This window comes from Pristiophorus japonicus, chromosome 10 (genome assembly GCF_044704955.1).
Source record: "Pristiophorus japonicus isolate sPriJap1 chromosome 10, sPriJap1.hap1, whole genome shotgun sequence".
In the NCBI taxonomy this organism is placed as follows: domain Eukaryota; kingdom Metazoa; phylum Chordata; class Chondrichthyes; family Pristiophoridae; genus Pristiophorus; species Pristiophorus japonicus.
The window spans coordinates 158,423,265-158,449,415 of NC_091986.1; the positions used below are offsets into that span (position 1 = coordinate 158,423,265).

The 26,151-nt window shown below is 45.7% G+C and overlaps 1 protein-coding gene across 10 annotated transcripts in view; it reads left to right on the plus strand.

Annotated features, from left to right (window-relative positions):
* The window catches only part of sgcg (sarcoglycan, gamma), a 1,035,170-nt gene that overhangs the window by 208,108 nt on the left and 800,911 nt on the right, over positions 1-26,151 (plus strand). Inside the window, exon 1 of one of the 10 annotated variants that reach the window (XM_070892213.1) lies at positions 3,468-3,504. The exons of 7 other annotated variants lie outside the window; for them this stretch is intronic. Coding sequence is in view for 2 of the 3 variants with exons in the window: in XM_070892216.1 (XP_070748317.1) it covers positions 6,583-6,585 (3 nt within the window). In the remaining variant the exon portion in view is untranslated. Of the gene's footprint in view, positions 1-3,467; positions 3,505-6,565; positions 6,586-26,151 lie in introns of those variants that run through there. 2 more of the 10 variants (XM_070892216.1, XM_070892205.1) reach the window with 2 other exon arrangements.

Consider the following 26,151-nt stretch of genomic DNA (forward strand, 5'->3'; position numbering starts at 1 on the left):
TTGGCCTTTATCGCAAAGGGGATGGAGTATAAAAGCAGGGAAGTCTTGCTGCAGTTATACAGGGTATTGGTGAGGCCACACCTGGAATACTGCGTGCAGTTTTGGTTTCCATATTTACGAAAGGATATACTCGTTTTGGAGGCAGTTCAGAGAAGGTTCACTGGGTTGATTCCGGAATTGAGGGGGTTGTCTTATGAGGAAAGGTTGAGTAGGTTGGGCCTCTACTCATTGGAATTCAGAAGAATGAGAGGTGATCTTATCAAAACGTATAAGATTATGAGGGGGCTTGACAAGGTTGTTGCAGAGAGGATGTTTCCACTGATGGGGGCGACTAGAACTAGAGGGCATAATCTTAGAATAAGGGGCTGCCCATTTAAAACTGAGATGAGGAGAAACTTCTTCTCTCAGAGGGTTGTGGATCTGTGGAAGTCACTGTCTCAGAGTGCTGTGGAAGCTGGGGCATTGAATAAATTTAAACAGAAATAGACAGTTTCTTAAATGATAAGGAATAAGGGGTTATGGGGAGCTGGCAGGGAGATGGACGTGTCCATGATTGGATCAGCCATGATCGTATTGAATGGCGGAGCAGGCTCAAGGGGCCATATGGCCTACTCCTGCTCCTATTTCTTATGTTCTTATGCGAGGTGTTACAAAATTAGACCAAATATTTTTGTTATCTATGTTAACTGGGTTTTACCTGCCACCAAAGGGCGCGACTGTCGGAGTCCTAATGGTCACTGGCAGACACGTGCAAACCGTGTATATAATGTTGGCAGCCATGTTGAATCCTCACTTTGAGAATAAATAAACTGGAGTAAGGTCTTGCCTGAACTAGCTCACTGTACTTAGCCTCGTGGAGTTATTCGATACTTAACAATTTTCACCATTTGTTATACATCAAGAAAGTAAAGCAGACAGTAACCTATCTTTCACCTTCAATACGCTTTAAGACTGTGGGTTCAAACATAACAAAAGCATACCTTATTGACCCAAAGCCATTGCTGAAATAAGAGGGTGAGATGTCAAAATTAATAAAATCACAAACCTGCCCCCAACCTGCCTCCGACCACCACCCCCCCCCCCCCACCCCCGCAACCCTTGCAGGATTAATGGGGTGAGCAGTCAAACTGCTCCCAGTTTGCTGCTGGGGCAAGGTTCCTCACTGCCAGTAGGTCCTTAGAAAATTACATTCAGAATGCTTTGGCATAATCCATTGCAAATTTTGTGAAAGCTTGGGGGTTATGACAGAAAGGCACGTCGAACAAGGTATGTAAAACTGGAGCACATGGCTGAAGAAGGTAAGGTAATGAACAGCGTGCTTAATTCATCTGACCTGCCTTATATAGAAATGTGTTCTGTGTCCTTATTCATTATAACTGCCAAGTGTGAATGCCTATTGAAAAAGATCATCCTTCATCCCCAACCTGAGAACACAGCTCTGAGAACATTAAACCACCCCTACAGAAAAAAAAGTTGATTTTAGACCGATTAATAACAATTTTAGGCCTTTTGCACTGACACATGCTATTGACATCACAAATAAAACTGCAATCATGAACTCATTGAATGGCAGTGCAGGCTCGAAGGACCGAATTGCCTACTCCTGCACCTATTTTCTATGTTTCTATGTTTCTAATCAGTATTGACCTGTCTGACATCATGGATAAGTTATCTTGCCTGTACAAGATGGGGGTGCTAGCACAGTTGAGATAACTCGTCCTGCAGTAACAGATCTTTGGTTGATGCTTTAAATGTGCCAAAGAGTGACCTTGGGGGACCTTGTTGTGCCAATGATATGACAATGTAAATCTTTGCAGTGCCATCACTTGGTACGCAGACAAAACAGTCTTAGGAACCAATCAGAAGTTAATACTTACAATTTGGCTTCCACCCAGGTAGCAGAAAAAGTAGTTAAAGTAGAAAGTTTTATTAGACACAAAAAGTAAAAATAATAAAAATAGAAGAGAGAGAATAAGAAATAAGAATTAATAGGCAGATGACAGGATGAGCAGATGGACATTTGTATTTGTTTTAAAGCATTTCTTTTTTATCGAGTTATTACAGTAATAAAGCTATTCCTGCCTTCTGAGTGTCATAGCTGTGAAGTAATTGATGCCAATAATCAAACCAATACAACCAGGCGGATGTAGACCCTTAGGTCTAAACATGTGTATGCAGTCGGAAGGGCTAATGTAGTCCCCAAGGATATCCAAGCAGAGCAATTTGCCTTTGTTTATAAGAACACTTAATAAAGTGGACACCTTCACAATGAAAAGCATCATCCTGGTTCTTCACTCTTGTTTGATTGGACTGAAGTCAGAAGGTTAACTTCTTTTTAGAAACATCTGGAGAGTTGCAGTGGGTAATGTCTATTTTATAGTGATTGAAACCAATGAACAGAAAGCCCATGTCCCTTGTTATGTTTCAATGGTGTCCAGACAATGTTGCAAGGTCAAACTGTGATTGATGTTCAGTAGTAATGATACGACATTTTAAAAGAGCCAGTGTTGTCGGTTGTATGAATAGATTTGCTTGACTCCAATGCAACATGAAACAGCTGACAGCAAAAATAAATGGTTCAACATTTTTAAATAGGATTTGGAAAGACAGACTTTCAATATTAATTGCAACAAAAATTACAATTTGTTTCTCATAATTAAATTATAATGACTGCAGCATTTTATTTTTATTAACATTTTAATTTGTAAAGGAAAATGATTTTATTCATTTTTAATAATATGAAATATCTGCAGATCCATCATATTATTACCCAGAAGACTCTTTAAGAAAGATTGAATCATGTCATTTTCATAACAGATAATTTGCAACTGAGTAACAATGTCAAAACTAATCTCAGTATTTTATCATTTATTCATTAACATGAATGATGATAGTACAAAGGTAATAAAGCTCATCTAGGAGAGACGTGGGATGCAAAATCAACAAATAGTGCAGGAAATACATGTGGGTTAAATCTTGTTCAGCAAACCATGAAACGACCCAATTTAAAGTTACATTTCATTTTTTGGTTTTAAGAATACTCAATAAATTTAAGACAATATCAAAAATTCAAAAATGTATTCTCTTTTGAAGACGGGATTTTAAAATAAAATATAATTGTATTTCAGTTGTAGATCCATTGACCATGACTACGATGGCAGAGTATCAGAAATCTGCCTTTTACATCAGGAAGACAGTTAAGAAAACGAACTGAGGAGAAGAGTTTGCATGTTGAAGGCAGTCCTTTAAACATAAACGGCTGGATTTTCGGGTGGTTTGCGACCGGGTTTTCGCCGCGTTTTGACTCTCCATGGCAAAAACCCGGTCGCTAAGCCCGGTTGCGATCCACAGTTCCTTATTTGCGGCGGTGCTTGGAAGCACCGCCAGAGAGAGCTGTGCCGGTGATGGAATGACTCGGATTGTGATACCGTCCGAGTTTTGACACACCCGGCCCGTACACCGCAGTCCTACCAGCAGCAGTAAGTTGGAAAACCTGAAAAAAAGGTAAGTTTAAAGTTTTTATTTCTTTATTTTTTTGCAGATTTGTTAGGTAAGGGTCTTGGTAATGTTTTTTGAATGTTTTTTTGAATTTTTTCCTCCTCTCCCAAGGCCTCTCTCGCAGCGCTACCGGCCCCGCACTAAAGTTAGCGAGGATATTTTGCGCCCCGAATAATAGTGCAACGCCTCCCTTTGCGCTGCGCCCCGGCGCAGACCGCAAGCGATGAAAGTTAGGCCTTAAATCAGTAACGTAGCGAAAATTGTAATTTTCAGGTTTTTGCCCAAGAATGGAGAAAACGGAAAATCCAGCTCAAACGCCCTCAATCAGCTCCCAATCCATGGGTCCAGATATCAGATTACATTCCTTGCATTCTTACATGATAAATATCACATTCAATCAAGCTAGTCAATAAAACATGGCCAGATTTTATTAGTCAGGCATTCACATCACATTGTGATGCCACTAGGGGGTTTGCTGGCACAGCATCATTGCAAAAAGGACACCTTCTGGCCAAGCGAGGTATCTTACCTCTCCCTGTAGATGTGAGGGTGGGGGCACCAGGCAGGAAAGCACAGAGCACCTCTAGAGCAACCTGACCCATCTGGTGTACCTCCACAACTCCTCCTTCTTCTTCCGTACATCTCAGCTTGGAGGATCCATATTGGCAAACCTTCCACTGCCAATAGAAGAAATCTGTGGCAAAAACAAGTAACTGGTGCAAAGACTCATGAAAATCTAAGTGCCAGCTGAAAGTAAAATAAAAAGGCAAAAGTGCACTTTAAAAGGCATGAAGCACTTACTTGCAAAAGCTACAGGCTTTTTAACAGCTCTCCCACCTGCATGTCCAACTGAGGCTTGCTTCCCTCTGGGGCAGGCAAGGAAGTGTCATGGCATACTCCCCAGCCCGCTTTTGTGTATGTTAATGGAACTCCTGCTGGCTTCAAATGGAAGCCCCAGGCGCCCACCTAGTTCTGACTGAAAAATGCAGTGTGAGTCCAGCAGAACTGAATGTTTCACCAAATTTCCTGGCCTGTGTCAAGGTGGGGATAAGATCGGGGCCAGGGGCTTCCTGTGTCAGGAGTTCCTGTACCTGGACCTTCCTTGAGATCCAGTGGTTAGAAGAAGTACGCCTGGTCAGACCCCAGTCACCAGTGGTTATTGGGTCCACTTGGGGTTGAGCTAGATTTTTTTCTAAATTTGATTGCGGCTCCCTTACAAAGGGAGTCTGTTTCTGGGGTGAGGTGGGATATCTGGCACCTCCCTCACTCCAGCAGGTTTCAGTCAGACCTTTAGACTGGTCGGCAGGTAGGAATCGGAACTTGTCAGCCAAATTAGGGAACTTCCCCCGGGCTCGGAAAGTCTTGAGGTTCCTGATGGGCAGGATCCTGGTGTAATTGGGGGATCGTAGACCCCCTCGAGTAGAGCATAAACGCTGGCATGAACTGGTTGGGGCGAATAGCCTGTTTTTGTACCTTATATTCTATGTAATCTATGTAATTCAAGAATTGTCAGGACCTACATTATTACTGCATACTGTGAGAAACCTGTAAGTGCAATGTCTGTGGAACAGCTAAGAGTAATATGGAGGAAAGAATGGTACCAGTCATAATGCTTAGGAAACAAATATTTGAATGGTTAATTCATAGACATTCCTCAAGTGAATTGCTGGAGGTTTGCATGGCCGTAACTGTGTCTGACTTACTCCATGTAGAATTTGCTGTGTTAGTGGTGAAGTTGCTGCAGTTAGCAATTCAGAGTCAATCTTAATGATAAATGTGTATTTCTGATAAATCTCACTGCAATTTCATGGCGAATCTACTTAAGAACTGACTGGTTTTGTTCAGAGCATCTTGCTGAGACATTCACACATTGCTTTGGCATTATTTAAAATCCTGAAATGATAGATTATAGGTTTACATTTTACACTGGGGCACTCTCTCCTTGCCAATCTCCATTTGCAACAGCTACCTTTTAAGATCCTTCACAGTCATGTGATGCTTTTTGTTGCTATGTTTCTGAAATGGGATCACAGTGCAGCCTTTTAGAATTTCAAAATATGCCTTAACTTATTTAATAGCTGCTATAGTCTCACAAGTCTTACTGGAGGGATTGATTGAATAAACCCACAGAAATGGCAGTGCAAAAAAGTTAGTTACATAACACAGACTGCTGTGCAGAATGTCAAGGGTGCTGTTACATTTTTACACAAATGGATACAGCATTGTCATGCACTTCACAGGCATCAGAAATGAATGCTCAACAATGCTTGAAGTTCATTTCAAGTTATCAAAATAAAATCTTTTTGTCACGTCCAGTCAGATGAGTTGCAATCGTGGTCCGACAGCCAAGCGGAATGCACAATAAGGTCACAGCCTGTTTTTACTGTGCTAATTTGAGCACACACTGTAGATCACAGGAATTAGTCCATCTATGGAGCTTCTTAAATTATCTATGGGTTAATAGTGGTCCAACTGTATTTCAATCCTCATAACTCAAATCTTTACTCAGCTTAGAGTAATCAAGCACAGAGCCACAAAGAAAACTGATAAGGAAAGAAATAAAGGTCCATGTTGGTGTGGTAGCGGGAGACTTTTATTAATGCACTGTCACAGTACAAACAGGTTTGCATTTGAGTAGTGTTTGATAAGCCCAGTAATTGTGTTTACCTCAGGAGACTAATCTCACTTTCCTTTATGAGCAATATTGATGCATTACCACAATAACAAGCAGCTCTGCTAATGAATAGCAAATATTTTTCCATTATTCAACATTATTTTTTTATAATCTTCTCATGACTTATACTTTAGTAGAAACTAGTCATTTTAAGAATCTGCAGGTGAAATGGTTATTTTTGGTGAAATATTATATATTCATTTTGAATAGTCACTTTATTTTCTCGGTAGATAAGTTGACACCAATATAGTAATCCCTGCCCAGACCATAGAACCATGGGACGACAGAAATACATTTCTGTTTCTAATTATTGCCTTTGGTGCACTGAATGATTAAAGTACTGGAGGAAGACTTCAGTGACAAAATGGAAGGGAGAAAATATTTATTCTACAAATACTGCAACTGAAGAAATGGTTAGTAGATCTGTGCACTTCGGATTTTCTATTTTATAACATTTGTTGAAACTGGGCAGAAAATCAATTTAACAGATGTCACCGGATGTAAAATGTCACAATTTTGAAAGCTATGAAAGAATAGCCAGCATGCTGAGTGAAAGGAGATATTTTTGAATGTGACTTTAATATGATACAAAAGCAATCTGATTAATAATTGATATTTGATCAGTAGCTTTGTTCTCTGAGCCAATATGACTCTTACGGATGTGATTTTAGTAACAGGGCTGGAATATTGTGCATGCTGTCAATACCTCTTCAAGGAAGGGAATTTTCAAGATTCTAAAAGTGCACATTACATACTCTGGTAAGCAATGCAGCACTATTTTGTGCACCATTTATTGCTGAAAACTATAAGGTATCTGAAAATGTGCAGGACGTGATCCCGGCAGTTACACTGGAATTGCACCACCAGTGCCCTCCAGTGCTGACCCCACCAGAGTATGCATGGCAGTAGGACAGCACCTGACTAGAGGGAGTGTTATCCAAATTTAAAGATGATATTAAAATAGATGGGGTAGTTAAAAAATGCTGAGGACCAAAGGAAGCTGCAAGAGGATATGAATAAGATGCCAAAATGGGCAAAGAAAAGTGGCATATGGAACTTAATGTCAGCAAATGTGTGATGGTATATTTTGGTTAAAAAAAAGTAGTCATTATATTTTGAATGGGTGAAGCAGGGTGATATGGAAGAGTTGAGGGATTTGGGAGTTCAGGTTCACAAGATATTAATAACAGCATCACAAATGGATAAGGCCATAAAGAAAGCTAGCGGAATACTGGTTTGATGGCTAGAGGTGTAGAATATAAAACAGTTTCCTAGAACAATACGTCATGGAACCAACCAGGGAACAGGCTATTTTAGATCTTGCATTGTGTAATGAGATGGGACTAATTAGTAATCTCATATTAACGGATCCTCTGGGGAAGAGTGACCATACTATGATAACATTTCACATTTTTAGTTTGAGAGAGAAATATTTCATTTGGAAACAAGAGTCTTAAACTTAAATAAAGCCAATTACATAGGTGTAAGGGGTGAGTTGCCTAAGGTAGATTGGGAAATTAGATTAAAATGTATGATGGTAGATAAGCAGTGGCAAACATTTAAAGAAATATTCCAAAATTCTCGTCGAATATGTATTCTATTGAGAAATAAAAACTCCACGGGAAAAGTGATCCATCTGTGGCTAACTAAAGAAGTTAACAATGGCATTAGATTAAAATAAGAGACTGATAATGTTACAAAGAATAGAAATAAGCCTGAAGATTGGGAGAGCTTTAAAAACAAGCAAAGGATGACCAAAACATTTATAAAAAGGGAGAAAATACAATATGAGAATAAACTAGCAAGAAATATAAAAACAGATTGTAAGAACTTTTACAAGTATGTAAAAAGGAAGAGAGTAACACAAGTAAGTATTAGTCCATTAGAGGCTGAATTAGATGAAATTATAATAGGGAATAAGGAAATGGCAGCGGTTTTAAAGTGGCGGATTTTCGGCTCAGTTTTTCGCCCCGGTAAGCCTCTAGCATCCCACAGCGATCCTTGGAGTACAAGAGTAAGGGGGTAGAAATTACCCCCTGCCTGAAATGGGGCGCTTCACCCCGTTTCGATGGTTTTTACCGCAGCTGCGGTTCAGGTCGCCTCTTGAGCGATATTCGGCTCTTTGTTGTTTTTTTTTTTGCTTGGATCCGGAAGTCGGTCTTAATGGAGGCGGTGTATCAGCAGAGTTGGAGTACTGTGTGCAACACTATGAGAAGGATGTTGAGACAATAGAGAGGGAACAATGCAGATTCACTAGGATACTGCCTGGTTTGATACAAATAAGAAAGAATTGAAAAATTAGGGCTATTTTCATTAGAACAGAGGAAATGAAGGAGCGATTTGATAGAGGTGTTTAAAATTTTGAATGGATGGGACAGAGAAGATAGAAACAGAGGCTGTGACAATCGTCTGGCTAGGGCTGGCTGAAAAGGCTGGTTTCGGTGAAAAAATGGCGGCTGCCTCGTTTCTGCCCATTTCTGGCGCAGAACGCAGCAGCCGCCATTTTGGACAGGTCAGCAGTGCTGCCGTTGCCTGCGCTCGCTGCAGGTATGGAAATTCGAAAGATTGTGACATCAATCAGGGTACAACGCTGAATTGACAAATGACCTGCTATTTTGGACATAGCCGCTCCTTTTAACACCCTCGTCAAAGCATGGACAGCAGAACATGCATTCAGCTGGATGACGAACCCTCTACCAACGCTTCCTAAAGGGACACACGCAACTTTCAGGTAAGTTTAGATTTTTGCTTTTGTACTGGTTTCTTTACATTTTATTTGATTAGTGGATTGGTGTAAGTCATTTAAAAAGTTGTTGAATTGTGACGGGAGTGCAGGGAGTGCAACTGGATGTTTGCAAGGCTTTGGTTCTTAAAGGAAGTCATCTGAGAACAGCACTTGCTCCCAGTCCTGGGGGCTCTAGTTGTAGTCTGCAGCATGACTTGGAGATGGAGCAGAGGCAGCAAAGAGAACAAGCTTCTCCCAGAGAAGTGGGATGTGAGAAGAAGGATAACATGAGAATACCAGGATCTTCTATTCTTTCAGCCCCGCCCCTGGCCAAGGGCTCAGTCATGCCCCTGCCAAGAATGGCCAGCACTGTTTCCTCCAAGGGGGTGAGGGGAACCTAGGAATGTGAGGTGTGTCTCGTGTTTGGTAGAGATTGTTGGTAAGTGAGTGATGGTGGCAGGGGGTGGGGATGGAGGAGTCGCACATTGAGAAATTTGTGAAGCTCGTAGTTCAGTTCATAGAATTATAGAAATTTACAGCACAGAAGGAGGCCATTTGGCCCATCGTATCTGTGCCGGTCGAAAAAGAGTTGTCCAGACTAATCCCATTTCCCATCTCTTGGTCCGCAGCTTTGCAGGCTACGGTACTTCAAGTGCATATCCAAGTACTTTTTAAATGTGATGAGCATTTCTGCGTTCCCAACTCCCACCACCCTCTGGGTGAAAAAGTTTCTCCTCAACTCCCCTCTAATCCTTCTACCAATTACTTTAAATCTATACCCCCTGGTTATTGACTTCTCTGCTAAAAGACATCGGTCCTTCCTATCCACTCTATCTAGGCCCCTCATAATTTTATACACCTCAGTTAAATCTCCCCTCAGCCTTCTCTATTACAAAGAAAACAACTCCAGCCTATCCAATCTTTCCTCATAGCTAAAATTCCCCAGTCCAGAAACATCCTTGTAAACCTCCTCTGTACCCTCTCTAATGCAATCATATCTTTCCTGTAATGTGGTGAACAGAACTTTGCACAGTACTCTAGCTGTGGCCTAGCTAGTGTTTTATATAGTTCCAGCATAACCTCTCTGCTCTTATATTCTATGCCTCAGCTAATAAAGTAAAGTATCCCGTTTGCCTTCTTAGCCACCTTATCTACCTGTCCTGATACCTTCAGGGATCTATGGACATGCACTCCAAGTTCCTCTGTTCCTCTACATTTCTCAGTATCCTACCATTTATTGTGTAGTTCCTTGCCTTGTTAGCCCTCCCCAAATGCATTATCTCACACTTCTCCGGATTAAATTCCGTTTACCACTTTTCTGCCCACCTGACCAGTCCATTGATATCTTCCTGCAATCTACAGCTTTTTTCCTTGTTATCAATCACATGGCCAATTTTTGTACCATCTGCAAACTTCTTAATCATGTTCCCTACATTGAAGTCTAAATCATTGAATATACATCACTAAAGCAGGGGGTCTGGTACTGAACCATATGGAACCTCACTGGAAACGGTCAAAAAAAAACATTGACCATTACCCTTTGCTTCCTACAACTGAGACAATTTTGGATCCGACTTGCTTCCTTCCTTTGGATCCCATGGGCTTTTACTTTTTTGACCAACCTGCCATGTGGGACCTTGTCAAAGGCCTTGCTGAAATCCATGTAGACTACATAAAATGCACTTTTAATATTTTTCATCGCCAGAAGGCAGCTCACATTTAAGAGGTGCAGACTGCCTTTAAGAGGCGCTTTAAGTAAAGTTAACCTTGCGCGAAAATCAAGAACTCGAGCCCCCTGCTGAGCACACAGCCTGTAAGCAGCGCATTTAGCGCTGGGCTGTGCACTACAATCAGTATAATTAGTGGTCAGCATTAATTTGACATGTTGCCTTTGTTCCTTGAACAGTTGTGGGCATATTGCGAATTGCGGTGCCTGCACTACGGAATTTCACCCTCAGATTGTTTCCAGTGGTTGAGGGGTCTAGAACAAGGGAGCATAAGATTCATCTCAAGAGATTTAAAACAGGGTACAGGATAAACTTATTTACACAGAGGTTTGTGAGGCTGTGGTATGCACTACTAAAGTTAGTGATTGAAGCAGAGACCGTGTCAACAATTAGGAACAGGTTAGATAGGTGGCTGAAGGAAAGGGAAATAAAAGAATATGGGAGCAGAGAAGACACGTGAGATAGGCATACTGCTCAGAGGGAGGATAAACACCCACTTGGCATTGGTCATTTCCGAGTTGTCATTTCGATGTAATTCTGTGACTTGCAGGAGGACCCTGGGTGACCATGCTGCATCTTGGGCACCTACTTGCCCTGCACCGTCTGTTTGCACCACCCTCCCAAATTGTGGAGACACAATAATTACATTTCTTGAAGTGCAACTGCTAGATAGGTGACAGAAATTCACCCTTGGAATCTTGAGAAAATGGGCTTCAGGATTAGAATGCTGGGTTGGGAAAGCTAAAAATTGGCTTCTCAATCCAAACTAAGAGCCAAAGAGCCCAAACATCCTCAACCTTAGTGACCAGTAAGTATATATTGCACATTCTTTAACAAAATGGTTGTCTTTCATCTTTTTGTCGTTGAATTGAGGAAGGAATACTGAATTTGTACAAGGCATTGGCTGGGCCACAATTTGAGTATTGTATGCAGTTCTAAATTTCCCAATTTTAGGAAGGATGTTCAAGTGATGGAAAGCATACAGTGACAATTCTCTACCAGGAATGAGAGGCTGTAGTTATTCAGAAAGACTTGAGAAATTGGTGCATTTTTACTGGAACAGAAATGAGTGATCTAATAGAGGATTTCAAAATGATGAAAGTTTGAAATACATATAATCTGGGCCTTGTGAATTTTCTATTTTCAGTAAGATTTTAAGACAGTAGATAGTGAAAGATTGTTTTCACTGATTGGTGAACTAACAACAAGGAGGCATCGGCTCAGATAATCCGTAGAAGAATGCAGGGGCAAGTTAGAAGACATTTTTCACAAAGTATTATTAGAACATGAGCACTTTACCACAAGTGGCTGTTAAGCCAGAGATTATGACATTATTTACAATGGATTTGGTAAAGTTCTTGAAATGATTAGAAAGGATAGGGAAATGTGATTAGAGTAGTTAGCTCTTTCTGTTCCCTCACCTGTATGGTGACATCTATGATTCTATGAAAAAGAACCTCTCGCTTATCTTTCTTTTTTGATTGTGCCCAGAGCATGCGTAATCTACGCATTTGATACTGGCTTCAGTCTCTGATGACTTGTTCAGGCAAGAATCATCGCTTTATGGCTAGAGTTAACAGAAAATGTTCACTATGGTTAAATGATCGATCTGCACATACATTTCCAGCGGATCCTCATCGGCTGCGGGTGCAACCTGCACCGACTTTGGCCCCTAGTGTCCACTAAAATGTTGTAAAGTGGAACAATTTTCCAACCTATCACAAAAATGGAATCTTCAGCTAGATATCTTGGTGAACACTGGGATCTAGTAATCATCTTTCAAATCATTACTGCCGCTGTATTCAGCCAATCGTGGGAAAAGCCCATCTTGTATTTCAGTGCAGAACTGCTTAGAGTTAAACCTCATTTGTTACACTTGCTGATAGGAGTTTTTGTTAACTAATAGTTCATCAAAGCATATTGATGAGAACAGCAAATACTTCTTATTTACAGGTGTATCCTGCTGCAGCTCCTGACAGATCGCATTGCAGCACTGGGGCTGCACCTGGATTTACTCTGGAGCATCATGAGCATGTCATGAATAGCACATTTAGTGAGTTGGTCATACCGCAGGCAAAGGTTATTCAGGCAGATAAGGAATGGATGACCATCAGGCAGAGCAGTGGAAGGAAGGTAGTGCAAGAGTCCCTTGCGGTCATCCCCCTATAAAAACAGATACACTATTTTGGATACTGTTGGGGGGGATGACTCTTCAGGGGAAGGCAGCAGCAGCCAAGTTCATGGCACCATGGGTGGCACTTCTGCACAGGAGGGCAGGAAAAAGAGTGGGAGAGCTATAGTGGTAGGGAATTCAATTGTAAGGGGAATAGAAAGGCGTTTCTGCGGCCGCAATCAAGACTCCAGGATGGTATGTTGCCTCCCTGGTGCAAGGGTCAAGGATGGCTCGGGAGTAGCTGCAGGACATTTTGGAGGGGGAGGATGAACAGCCAGTTGTCATGGTGCATATAGGTACCAACGATATAGGTAAAAAACGGGATGATGTCCTACAAGCTGAATTTAGGGAGTTAGGAGCTAAATTAAAAAGCAGGACCTCAAGGTAGTAATCTCAGGATTGCTACCAGTGCCACGTGCTAGTCAGAGTAGGAATTGCAGGATAGCTCAGATGAATTCGTGGCTTGAGGAGTGGTGCAGGAGGGAGGGATTCAAATTACTGGGACATTGGAACCGGTTCTGGGGGAGATGGGACCAGTACAAACTGGACGGTCTGCACCTGGGCAGGACCAGAACCAATGTCCTCGGGGAGTGTTTGCTAGTGCTGTTGCGGAGAGGTTAAACTAATATGGCAGGGGGATGGGAACCTATGCAGGGAGACAGAGGGAAGTAGCATGGGGGCAGAAGCAAAAGATAGAAAGAAGAAAAGTAAATGTGGAGGGCACAGAAACCCAAGGTAAAAAGCAAAAAGGGCCACATTACAGCAAAAGTCTAAAGGGACAAAGTGTGTTAAAAAGACAAGCCTGAAGGCTCTATGCCTCAATGCGAGGAGTATTCGGAATAAGGTGGACAAATTTACTGCGCAGGCAGCTATTAACGAATATGATATAATTGGGATTACGCAGACAAGGCTCCAGGGTGACCACGGCTTGGAACTCAACATCCAGGGGTATTCAACATTCAGGAAGGATAGACAAAAAGGAAAAGGAGGTGGGGTAGCGCTGCTGGTTAAAGAAGAAATTAACGCAATAGTAAGGAAGTACATTAGCTTGGATGATGTGGAATCTGTATAGGTAGAGCTGCAGAATGCCAAAGTGCAGAAAATGCTAGTGGGAGTTGTGTACAGACCACCAAATAGTAGTAGTGAGGTTGGGGACAGTATCAAACAAGAAATTAAGGATGCGTGCAATAAAGGTACAGCAGTTATCATGGGTGACTTTAATCTGCATATAGATTGGGCTAACCAAACTGGTAGCAGTACAGTGGAGGAGGATTTCCTGGAGTGTATTAGGGATGGTTTTCTCGACCCATATGTCGAGAAACTAACTAGAGGGCTGGCTATCCTAGACAGGGTGATATGTAGCGAGAAAGGACTAATTAGCAATCTTGTTGTGCGAGGTCCCTTGGGGAAGAGTGACCATAATATGGTAGAATTCTTTATTAAGATGGAGAGTGACACAGTTAATTCACAGACTAGGGTCCTGAACTTAAGGAAAGGTAACTTCGATGGTATGAGACGTGAATTGGCTAGAATAGACTGGCGAATGATACTTCAAGGGTTGACGGTGGATTGGCAATGGCAAACATTTAAAGAGCACATGGATGAACTTCAACAATTGCACATCCCTGCCTGGAGTAAAAATAAAACGGGAGAAGGTGGCTCAACCATGGCTAACAAGGGAAATTAAAGATAGTGTTAAATCCAAGGAAGAGACATATAAATTGGGCAGAAAAAGCAGAAAACCTGAGAACTGGGAGAAATTTAGAATTCAGCAGAGGAGGACAAAGGGATTAATTAGGAGAGGGAAAATAGAGTATGAGAGGAAGCTTGCTGGGAACATAAAAACTGACTGCAAAAGCTTCTGTAGATATGTGAAGAGAAGAAGATTAGTGAAGACAAACGTAGGTCCCTTGCAGTCAGAATCAGGTGAATTTATAATGGGGAACAAAGAAATGGCAGACCAATTGAACAAATACTTTGGTTCTGTCTTCACGAAGGAAGACACAAATAACCTTCCGGAAATACTAGGGGACCGAGGGTCGAGTGAGAAGGAGGAACTGAAGGAAATCCTTATTAGTCAGGAAATTGTGTAAGGGAAATTGATGGGATTGAAGACTGATAAATCCCCAGGGTCTGATAGTCTGCATCCCAGAATACTTAAGGAAGTGGTCCCAGAAATAGTGGGTGCATTGGTGATCATTTTTCAATAGTCTATCGACTCTGGATCGGTTCCTATGGACTGGAGAGTAGCTAATGTAACACCACTTTTTGAAAAATGAGGGAGAGAGAAAACGGGGAATTATAGACCGGTTAGCCTGACATCAGTAGTGGGGAAAATGTTGGATTCAATTATTAAAGATGAAGTAGCAGCGTATTTGGAAAGCAGTGAAAGGATCGGTCCAAGTCAGCATGGATTTATGAAAGGGAAATCATGCTTGACAAATCTTCTTGAATTTTTTGAGGATGTAACCAGTAGAGTGGACAAGGGAGAACCAGTGGATGTGGTGTATTTGGACTTTGAAAAGGCTTTTGACAAGGTCCCACACAAGAGATTGATGTGCAAAATTAAAGTTTAAATGTATTGGGGGTAATGTATTGACGTGGGTAGAGAAGTGGCTGGCAGACAGGAAGCAGAGAGTCGGGATTAACGGGTCCTTTTCAGAATGGCAGGCAGTGACTAGTGGGGTGCCACAGAGCTTAGTTCTGGCACCCCAGCTATTTACAATATACATCAATGATTTAGATGAAGGATTTGAGAGTAATATCTCCAAGTTTGCAGATGACACTAAGCTGTGAGCTGTGAGGAGGATGCTAAGAGGCTGCAGGGTGACTTGGACAGGTTTGGTGAGTAGGCAAATGCATGGCAGATACAGTACAATGTGGATAAATGTGAGGTTATCCACTTTGGTGGCAAAAACACGAAAGCAGAATATTATCTGAAGGGCGGCAGATTAGGAAAAGGGGAGGTGCAACGAGACCTGGGTGTCATGGTACATCAGTCATTGAAGGTTGGCATGCAGGTACAGCAGACGATGAGGAAGGTAAATGGCATGTTGGCCTTCATAACTGGGGGATTTGAGTATAGGAGCAGGGATGTCTTGCTGCAGTTGTACAGGGCCTTGGTGAGGCCTCACCTGGAATATTGTGTTCAGTTTTGGTCTCCTAATCTGAGGAAGGACATTCTTGCTCTTGAGGGAGTGCAGCAAAGGTTCACCAGACTGATTCCTGGGATGACAGGACTGACATATGAGGAGAGACTGGATCGACTGGGCCTGTATTCACTGGAGTTTAGAAGAATGAGAGGGGATCGCATAGAAACATAAAATTCTGACGGGACTGGACAGGTTAGATGCAGGAAGAATGTTCCCGATGTTGGTGGAGTCAAGAACCAGGGGTCACAGTCTAAGGATAAGGGGTAAGTCATTTAGGACTGAGATGAGGAGAAACTTCTTCACTCAGAGAGTTGTTAACCTGTGGAATTCCCTACCGCAGAGAGTTGTTGATGCCAGTTCATTAGATATATTCAAGGGGGAGTTGGATATGGCCCTGATGGCAAAAGGGATCAAGGGGTATGGAGAGAAAGCAGGAAAGGGGTACTGAGGTGAATGATCAGCCATGATCTTATTGAATGGTGGTGCAGCTCAAAGAGCCAAATGGCCCACTCCTGCACCTATTTTTCTATGTTTCTATGGCCCCAAGTTTCCACATGATTTGCGCCTGATTTTTAGGAGCAACTGGTGGAGAACGGACTATCTTAGAAATCGCAATTCTGCACATTTTTTTTTCTGCAGTTCTAGTCAGTTAGAACAGTTTCACTTTGGAACAGAATTTTTCCTTCAAAAGTGGGCGTGTCCGGCCACTGACGCCTGATTTCAAAGTTTCCACAGTGAAAACATACTCCAAACTAACTTAGAATGGAGCAAGTGAAGATTTTTGTAGAACTGAAAAAACCTTGTCTACACATTAAAAAATCAGGCACAGGTTATAAATTAGGCGTCCAGAACGAGGTGGGGGGAGGGAGGGGTGGGAGGGAAGTCATTAAATTCTACAATAAATCCTTAGTTATACTTATACAAATATTATACAAATAAATCCAACTTGAATAAAAATTTATAAGCAAAGAAAAGATTAAATAAACCATCTTCCTACCTGTGTGAAAGTGCTTCAGCCAGGGAGAATGCTGCAGCAAGCCTCACAAGTTGAGGCAGCCGTTCCTGACAGCAGGGAGGGAGGGCCTGACCGACCGACCGACCACAGCGGGGGGGGAGGCAGCCATTCCCGACAGTGGGCGGGGGGAGGGAGGGAGGGAGGGAGTGAGGGCCCGACCGACCGACCGACCACAGCGGGGGGGGAGGCAGCCATTCCCGACGGTGGGCGGGGGGAGGGAGGGAGGGAGGGAGGGAGTGAGGGCCCGACCGACCGACCACAGCGGGGGGGGGGAGGCAGCCATTCCCGACGGTGGGCGGGGGGAGGGAGGGAGGGAGGGAGTGAGGGCCCGACCGACCGACCGACCACAGCGGGGGGGGAGGCAGCCATTCCCGACGGCGGGAGTGGGGGAAGGAGGGAGGGAGGGAGTGAGGGCCCGACCGACCGACCGACCACAGCGGGGGGGGAGGCAGCCATTCCCGACGGCGGGAGTGGGGGAAGGAGGGAGGGAGGGAGTGAGGGCCCGACCGACCGACCGACCACAGCGGGGGGGGGAGGCAGCCATTCCCGACGGTGGGCGGGGGGAGGGAGGGAGGGAGGGAGTGAGGGCCCGACCGACCGACCGACCACAGCGGGGGGGGAGGCAGCCATTCCCGACGGTGGGCGGGGGGAGGGAGGGAGGGAGGGAGTGAGGGCCCGACCGACCGACCGACCACAGCGGGGGGGGAGGCAGCCATTCCCGACAGTGGGCGGGGGGAGGGAGGGAGGGAGGGAGTGAGGGCCCGACCGACCGACCGACCACAGCGGGGGGGGAGGCAGCCATTCCCGACGGCGGGAGTGGGGGAAGGAGACAGTGAGAAGGCTGCAGGAAGCCTCAGAAGTTGAGGCAGCCATTCCCGACGGCAGTGGGGGGAGGCCGTCGGGAAACGGCTGCCTCAACTTTCTGAGGCTTCCTGCAGCCTTCTCACTGCTGCAAGAAGCCTCAGTGCTGATCATGGAAGGGCAATGTGCTTTTATCAAAAAATGTTCAAAAATTAAACAGCTACAAAGAACTACAAAAATGGCCGAGTGCCAATGTTTCCTTCACACTGCGCATGCGCGAACGCTCCAACGCGCACGCTCGGGTTGCTGGCAGGAAAAAAACTAATTTAAATGGTACCCGCCCCCTCCTACTTCCAAAATCGGCACGAGTGGTAGGCTCCGCCCCCTGGGCGCCGCGCCAAGCAGACATGGAGCTGCAGGGCGCTCCAGAATCGCACGTTTTTTTTCTGGCGCCGTTTTCGGCGAGAAAAACGGGCGCCCAGCTCGGAGGGGCGCCCGTTTTGTAGCGTGTGGAAACTTGAGGCCATCGTTTCTAACCGCTCGCAAAAAGCAGGTCTGACCTGGCCATGAGTCGGCGGTAGGGAGAAGGGCTCCGAGTGCTGCAGTGCTGCACATCGCGGCTATGGAGCAGGTGCTGGACCTTCATCACTGGGACTGCTGGGAAAAAGTTCGGTGGATGTCGCTTTACTTTATTGCTGATGGTCATGTTTAATTTGGATGTGATAAAAGCGACTGCAATGTGTCTAGGCTGATGGAAACTTTTTTCTTTGACCTTGCTGAAAGACCTTCATTGAGAAGCCCAGTGGCAAAGGCAAAATAATTATGAATAAGTGAATAGTCACATTTTGTCCATCCAAGCTGATTAATTAATTCTGTGACACAGTCCTTCAAGAAGTTCTCAGGGAAGCACTACATATCACATAGAGGGTGAGAGGGTTAGGGTTAGAATGATCTATTGTAAGCCTGAGACAGCTGCACACTCTGACAACATTTGTATGGGAGGAAAAGGGTATAAAGTTACAGCTATTCGATTTTAGAGGCAGCGCGATTACAGAGCAAACTGAGGAAGGACTACGGTCAATAGAACACAGCAAGAGACAAGCACCGTGGTGACTCAATGCCTACTGTTGAGGTTTCAATGACTAGACTATCACTATCGCCATGTTAAGGTGTCTTTCTTTGTACTGCAAGGAAACTACTTCATAAAATCTGTTCTGATTCATCACAAAAGACCTGTACCCAGCATGCCTTGTTGTAGTGACGGACATAAGTCTATTCTGAGAGATGTAATAAATCTGACACATCGAATAACCCTCACAGCACATAAAGCATGTTGCGATGGCTTGATGACCGTACCCATTATACAGTGCAGTCATATGTGGATGGGAAGATATTTCTGATAAAGCAGATGACCAGAGGGACAGATGTGTGTTTCTCACAAGGCACCACACATGATGTTAAAATCAGACACTCACCAAGAGAGGGTCAACAATGTGAGTGGTATTTACATGTGCACAATAACAAAGGTTACATAACATTATTACATTTACAAACATTTACACCACCAACATCCATCCCTCTACCCGATACCACCACCTCTCTTTCCCCTCCTTGAAGCGATGCCCAAGCTCCTCTTCCTCGCCCTGTGTACACCATGGCGTGCCGCTCCCCTGCCCCTCACTGTCTCTGATTGACGAGGTTGTGCAGGAGGGCAGCGGGATGTCTGCAGACGTGTGCCTCTTGGTGAGAAGGCAGGGGGCGTGAACGAAGGCACCGGGATCTCCTGCTCTTCTGGACCTGTCTGCCTTGAGGGTGTGGGCTCGGGGGCTTGCACTACGCGTCCAGAAGCCATCTCTTGCCTCATCGCCTCAAAGGTCTCGGTTGTGCGCTCCAACACAGTAATGAGCCGGTCCATCCTGTCATCATGCTGCTGGGTGAAGATGCTGCCAGCGATCCCAGCCATGGTCTGGAGCATATTGCGACCTATCTGCACGCTCGTCCGTGATAGCTGGACCATCTCCTGAATTGCAGAGAGCGGTGCTGCATCCTCAGGTGTTGCTCGCTACTGGTGGGTTCTGGCGCCTTGCTTGCCTTCACGCCACGGCCTCTGCTCTTGGTAGGGCTTGCCAGTGTGGAGTCCGTTCCAAACCCCAGGAACTCGGAGCCCGACGCCAAGGTCCTGCGGACAGACGGCTCACATGGCAGGAGGCTGCTGTCATCCTGTTCCGGCTCCTCGAGCTCAAGGGCCACAAAGTCGGGCCCTTCTCCCTCCCTCTCCTCTTCTTCGTGGCTCTGAGTGGCGGAGGTGGGAGCGGTGAAAATGGGTGATCGGGCTGGGGGCTGACATCAGCGTGGGAAACGTTGGGGTCTGATGGCTTCTCTGAAGGCCAGAGGTCGATGGTGTGTCTTGATCCGTGCTGTCTGAGTCATCATCTGCAAGTAGAGGACAACATTTCAGAAGTAGCTGGGGGTGTGAGGGGGTGGTGCTGGTCAAGCTGAGATGTGAGCCATGCCATCTCACATTCTGCCACCAAGGAGTTCCATCTCTACACGGGCACAACAATAATGGCCAACAAAGTGTACGGTAAACCGCGAGTGCCTTCACATTGCAGGTCCTTTCATGCCATAAGCGTGGGTCAGTCCGCAGATTAGTATAACCTTACCATGCTCTAGCACCGGATCTGCATCAACCAATTTGATTGCTCAGTGGCAGTCACCCACCAATGCCAACACACGCTCCTCCAGCCTGCTCAATTCAATCACTTCTGCTGGCCCCCCCTCCCATCACACATAGGCTTGCTGCCTTGGATGTGTTTTTCTTCTGCACAAAGAAATGTTGCAGCCTTTAGCCCCTTTGCTGAAGACCCCCACACACACTCCCAGATACATACATATCTGGCGAACAACCCTTTTGGCATTGGACAGGATGGGGTGTATAAATTTTTACTCACTCTTGCTACCGCCAGCAAATAACTCCAACGTTTCCGGCATTGGTCCCCATCCCACTCAACGTTGCCCATTGCACTCACAATCTCAGCGATCTCGCTCCAAATGCGTCGGTGGTGGAGGCTTGCCACGACCATCTCGGGTGAGGTCTTTGTACCTGCGCTCCACCTCCATTACTAACTCCTCCAATTCCTGCTCATTAAACCAGGGAGCTCTGGGCCTGGTTTTGCCAGTCTTCATTGCTGATTTCTGACCACTCATCGTCAATGATGAAACGATTCGCTGCTCAACAATTTGTGTGTCTCAATTTCTCCGACTGCCCCCACTGCAACTCAGCCTGCCCCCTCTCCAACTTCCAACTCTCTCCTCTCCAACCTCCAACTCTCTCCTCTCCAACCTCCAACTCGCTCCTCTCCCCTCTCACACTCATAGGTGGAATAAAGTGGTGTGCCTTTATGCACATGCACTATACAGCAATCAGCCTCAAATGGCCCCACAATGACGACATGTCGGAAGACAAAAACTACAACAAAATAAAATTGCTAAGTCTCGCGCATGCGCATTGGAGGCCCTCTAAAGATCCCCGAGTGGAGAGGCCTCCAACTGCCGCACTCTGATGATGCCGGCTGCTCACCTCCGCTCCTGCCCGGCGACTGCCGTTGCCGCTGCTGCCTACACAACGGAGTCGAAAGTTGTCCCACCGGGACCCGGCGGCAGCGGGTGGCAAAAAGGTAGGTGCTGCCGAGAATTCGGGCAGCGACCAAATTCGTCCCTTTGGACATTGAGCTTCCATTCCCTACATCAAAATAAGCAATTGTTTTGTCACCTGGCATTTACAAAACTGATATTCTGTGAATTCTTAAAAGCCGGATATTAGATAAATGGAAACATTAAATACACAGAACCATGGAATATTTTTAGGAACAAAGTATTCTCAGAATAAACTGAAAAATCTCAAGTTTGGATTTTTTAAAATTTGGTGCAAAAATTGTACTGTCGTCTGCGGATAATAAAGATGAGAGAGGACAGCATGCGTCCGTCCTATGGTGTCTTTGCCACTCACATGGAGTTGAGCCTCAGCACTCTCATTGCGCTGCCTGAGAACTGACTGTACGAGTGATGTCGGACTCTCAAAGCCCTTTTCCATAATCTCCCTCGTCAAAATGGCAGCTGTCCGAGCTCCAAGCGAAGCTGTCACAGATGCCAGCAGATGCTCCACTGCAGTGAGCCACCCCTAAAATAGTCACAGAGTTGACCACTTGCTCCATGGTTCACTCTAGTGCTCTGATGGCCCTTGGGAAGACCCCACACAAGTTAGAGTTGGACTCCCCATGTCCTGTACCTTTGTGTGGAGGCTAGCTGGCTCAGTTCCTAGTGTACAGCCATCAATCTTCTCCTATATTATGTGCCTTCTGCAGCATGCCTAGGATGCAATCTGTGCCTCTGGTGAGCTATGTCTTATCCATTACCTTTGCTCCAGCGCACTGGTATTTGATGTGTTTCCCCATGCAGACCCATCTCGACGTGATCAGGCATGCACAACACCGATTCGGCAACCAAAAATGGGTGCAGATCAATTTCTCCTTTGTGTGAATAAAACAGTTCCAAAGTAAACGGCAGTAGAGTGTAATGTGACTGGTAGGTGTTATGTATGTATGTTAATGTATGTACTGTAACACCTGACCACTGAATGCACCTTCACACTGTATATACTATATCTGTACCACCAGAGGGTAGTACTGGTGGAGACCTAAGGGTCACCTGTACACTGCAGGTAACCAAGTATAAAAGGGAGCTCACCTCTTGGTGTCCTCACTCTAGGAGCTGCAATAAATGGACTAAGGTCATTACAGTTCAAGTACTATACCCTTACCTTGTGGCGTCATTATTAAAGTGCTTGCATATACTACAACTGGCGACGAGGTTACGAATTTCCACACACATGTCTAACCTAAGCAACTTCAAACAATTCGCTGATGGGGAAGATTGGGACGCCTTTGTGGAAAGGCTCGAACACTTTTTCATCGCGAATGACCTGGCTGGAGACACACCGACCTCGCTGGCTGATAAGCTTTAGCTATCCTGCTCAGCAGTTGTGGGCCCACTGTCCATGGCCTCTCGGGGACCTGCTAGCCCCAGCAAAGATGACAACCAAGACTTATGCAGAGCTCGTAACTATAATACAAGAACAACTCAAACCTAAAGAGAGCATCCTCACAGCCAAACACCAGTTCTACACCCACCGGTGGCCCGAAGGCTAAGAAATTGCTAAATATGCTGCAGATCTGAAAAGATTGGCTGCACCGTGTGATTTTGGCGACCACCTCACTGAAGCACTAAGTGACATCTTCATAATTGGAATCTGCCATGAGGACCTCTTCCGTAAACTGCTCTCTGCGGACACTACGGTCACCCTGCAGAAGGCAATCAAAGTGAGCCAGGCATTCATGATCTTGGTCTGCGACTCCAAGAGGATGATGACTCACACCCAGGACTCTAACCCGACGAATACAGTGAACCGAATGGTGCCTTTCAGAGGCAAGGCTGCTGCCCCAAATCCCGCAACCCTGAGTCCGCCACATGGGGCCAACCGGCTAGCCCCGTGCTGGCGCTGTGGAGGAAACCACAGGGCCCACCAGTACCGATATAAAGACTATGCCTGCAACACTAAAGGTCACCTTCAGCGATGTGTAGAAGAAGTTTACTCACTGAGTCGCTGATGAGTTGGCTGATCACGTGGGCTCCAGCGCTGATGAAGACAAAGCGGCTCAGCCCCTGGAAGAGGTGTATGGAGTGTATACCTGCTCCATCAAGAATTCCCCGTGGAAAACGGAAGTAGAAATCAACAGTGTTCCAGTCTCGATCGAGATTGACACAGAGGCGAGCCAATTGCTGATGAATCAGACGGCCTTTAAGAAACTCTGGGCCAAACGACCCAAAATGTTCCAATCCAGGCGAAGCTGCTCACTTACACAAAAGGCATCACTCCAGTCGTTGGCAGCGTGGGCATCCAGGTGTCCCATGGCAGCGCGATGCACAAGCTACCTTTGTGGATCGTTGCCGGTGATGGTCCAACGCTGCTGGGAAGAAGATGGATGAAGCAAATCCAAATCTGATGGAGCAGGGATAGCCTCCAGGCCCCGGTGATCGACGTCCAATGCGGCCCCAAACTTGGATCCATCTGAAAATCCTACTGTCCAACTCGACTGCGTGGCGACAACACAGACTGCACAACTCAATGGCGAGATGATCCAACCTGAACGACCAGACCTCACCTTCCGAGCTCCAGTAGCAGTACTCTGAGGGAAGACGATCGGCGCAGAAGGTAAATTCCTGGCTTCCATAGCAGAACCTGGGGAGAAAAGGATCACCGCAGCCTACCTCGTGGAGAGAAAGAAGATGGCACCCGCACCACGAGGTGAAGCACCTGAAATCAAGATGGCTGCAACCAGACCATGAGGGGCAGCGTTGAGGGAGCAACATGTGTTGCCGAGCGGCGGACCGGATTGGGGTAAAGATTGCAAGGCCCTTTTAAAGGAGACCGGCAACCCAAAACAATGAAAGGGACAGTTCCACTCTTGGTACAGTGATGCCGGTGACACTAATGATAAAAGTGTAGTTAATGAATGCCGGTATATAAATCTACTGTTGAACGGTGATGCTGGTAATGCTAATGAGAAAAATGTAACCAACAAAGGCAGGTATCCAAATGTTACCATGCACACAGATACTGATAGTACACAGGAAAGTGTTGTAATTGACAAATGTGAAAGTGTAAAGACAAGTAACAAGGTCAAGTCGGCGGGTTGCGATTGGAGCCAATGTATCATGAATGCTAATGATAAAATGGGAAATGATGCCGGGTTCTACGTATATGCCAACAATGCAAAAGGCAACCCCCCGTGGGATACACCCAGGGCCAGCGGACTGCCCGATCATGTAGCCTGCACTTCCAGGACCAATGTGATGCCCCAGGGAGGGTTCACACACACCCAGTGGGAGCATACCCACTGCAGGGCCAGCGATCAATGGATGGCACAGCCACCACCACTGGCAACCTGCCCCAGATTGGCCCTACCCCCTGGCCACCAGGGCCAGCACCAGGAACAAGAGGCCAGCACCCTCCAGCTTTCCCGGCAGGACCTGGGATGACCAGATTTCCACCACCATGAAGGGCAGCAGGGCAACCCTGCAGCCTCAATGGAGGACAGGGAGGCCACACCACCCTGTGGCTCTTCCCACCACTAAGCGTCCTCACCCACCCAAACAATATAATATACGTACCTTACCTATAACATGTACTTGCTCCACCACTGCTGAATTCTCAAACAGTGACATAACCAACCAGATTCCTTACTCACTCTGCATGTATGCCAATGCAGGTGTTGAGCCACATACATGGTCTATGTATTGGGGCAGGGCGGGGGGCGGGGGGGGGAATGGATGTATGTAGCCATGAACACATGGATCACACCCAGAACCCACAAACCTGCACTACAACCTCCAACCGTCCACCGCTGACCACTTCCCAATGCCAATGTCATGGCAATAAGGACTTGGGGAAGACTTAGGGGGGAGTGTTGTTATGTATGTATGTTAATGTATGTACTGTAACACCTAACCACTGAATGTACCTTCACACTGTATACACTATACCTGTACCACCAGAGGGTGCTACTGGTGGAGACCTAAGGGTCATCTACACACTGCAGGTAACTAAGTATAAAAGGGAGTTCACCTCTTGGTGTCCTCATTCAAGGAGCTGCAATAAATGGACTAAGGTCACTACAGTTCAAATACTATACCCTTACCTTGTGGAGTCGTTATTAGAGTGCTTGCATATACTACAGGAGTAATTAGCAGAATTAAATAGGGAGACAGCTGAGGTCTGACTTCAGTCAATGAATAGACTGTAGGACTGTTCAGGAGTGCTCAGGAGGAAATTGAGATACTAGGGCCTCGATTTTCAGTGGTATGTATGTTCGGGACGGACGGAGGTGCTGGCCCCCATGTGAATTGCATTGTGAGGCCTGGGCTATTTTAACTCCTGGGCCTCATTTAAATATTCCAACACTCTCTCTCGCCCGAAACCGGCAGGACTTATATCAGGGCCGGCGGGTGGGAGTGGAAATTACCTTGGAATCCATACAATGCCAGGGACCCAAAGGATCGGTCCACGGCATAACCTCAGCACATCGTAAAGAGAGAGCGTTAAGGCCGGGGCTTGGGAGGCCCAAGGACTCATTGCAGGACCTGGAGGGAGCACTCCTGCTTCTCCAGGCCCACAAGCAGCTATCACAAAAGTAATTGTACACGACATACCTTAGCCTCCTCTAGCCAGTCGACTCCCCCCACCATGGTTAGTGGGAGCCTCGGTCGACTTGAAAGTCATCGAAGGTGAAATGGTGCTGGGGGGAAAAGAGTGACCTTTTGCTCCAAT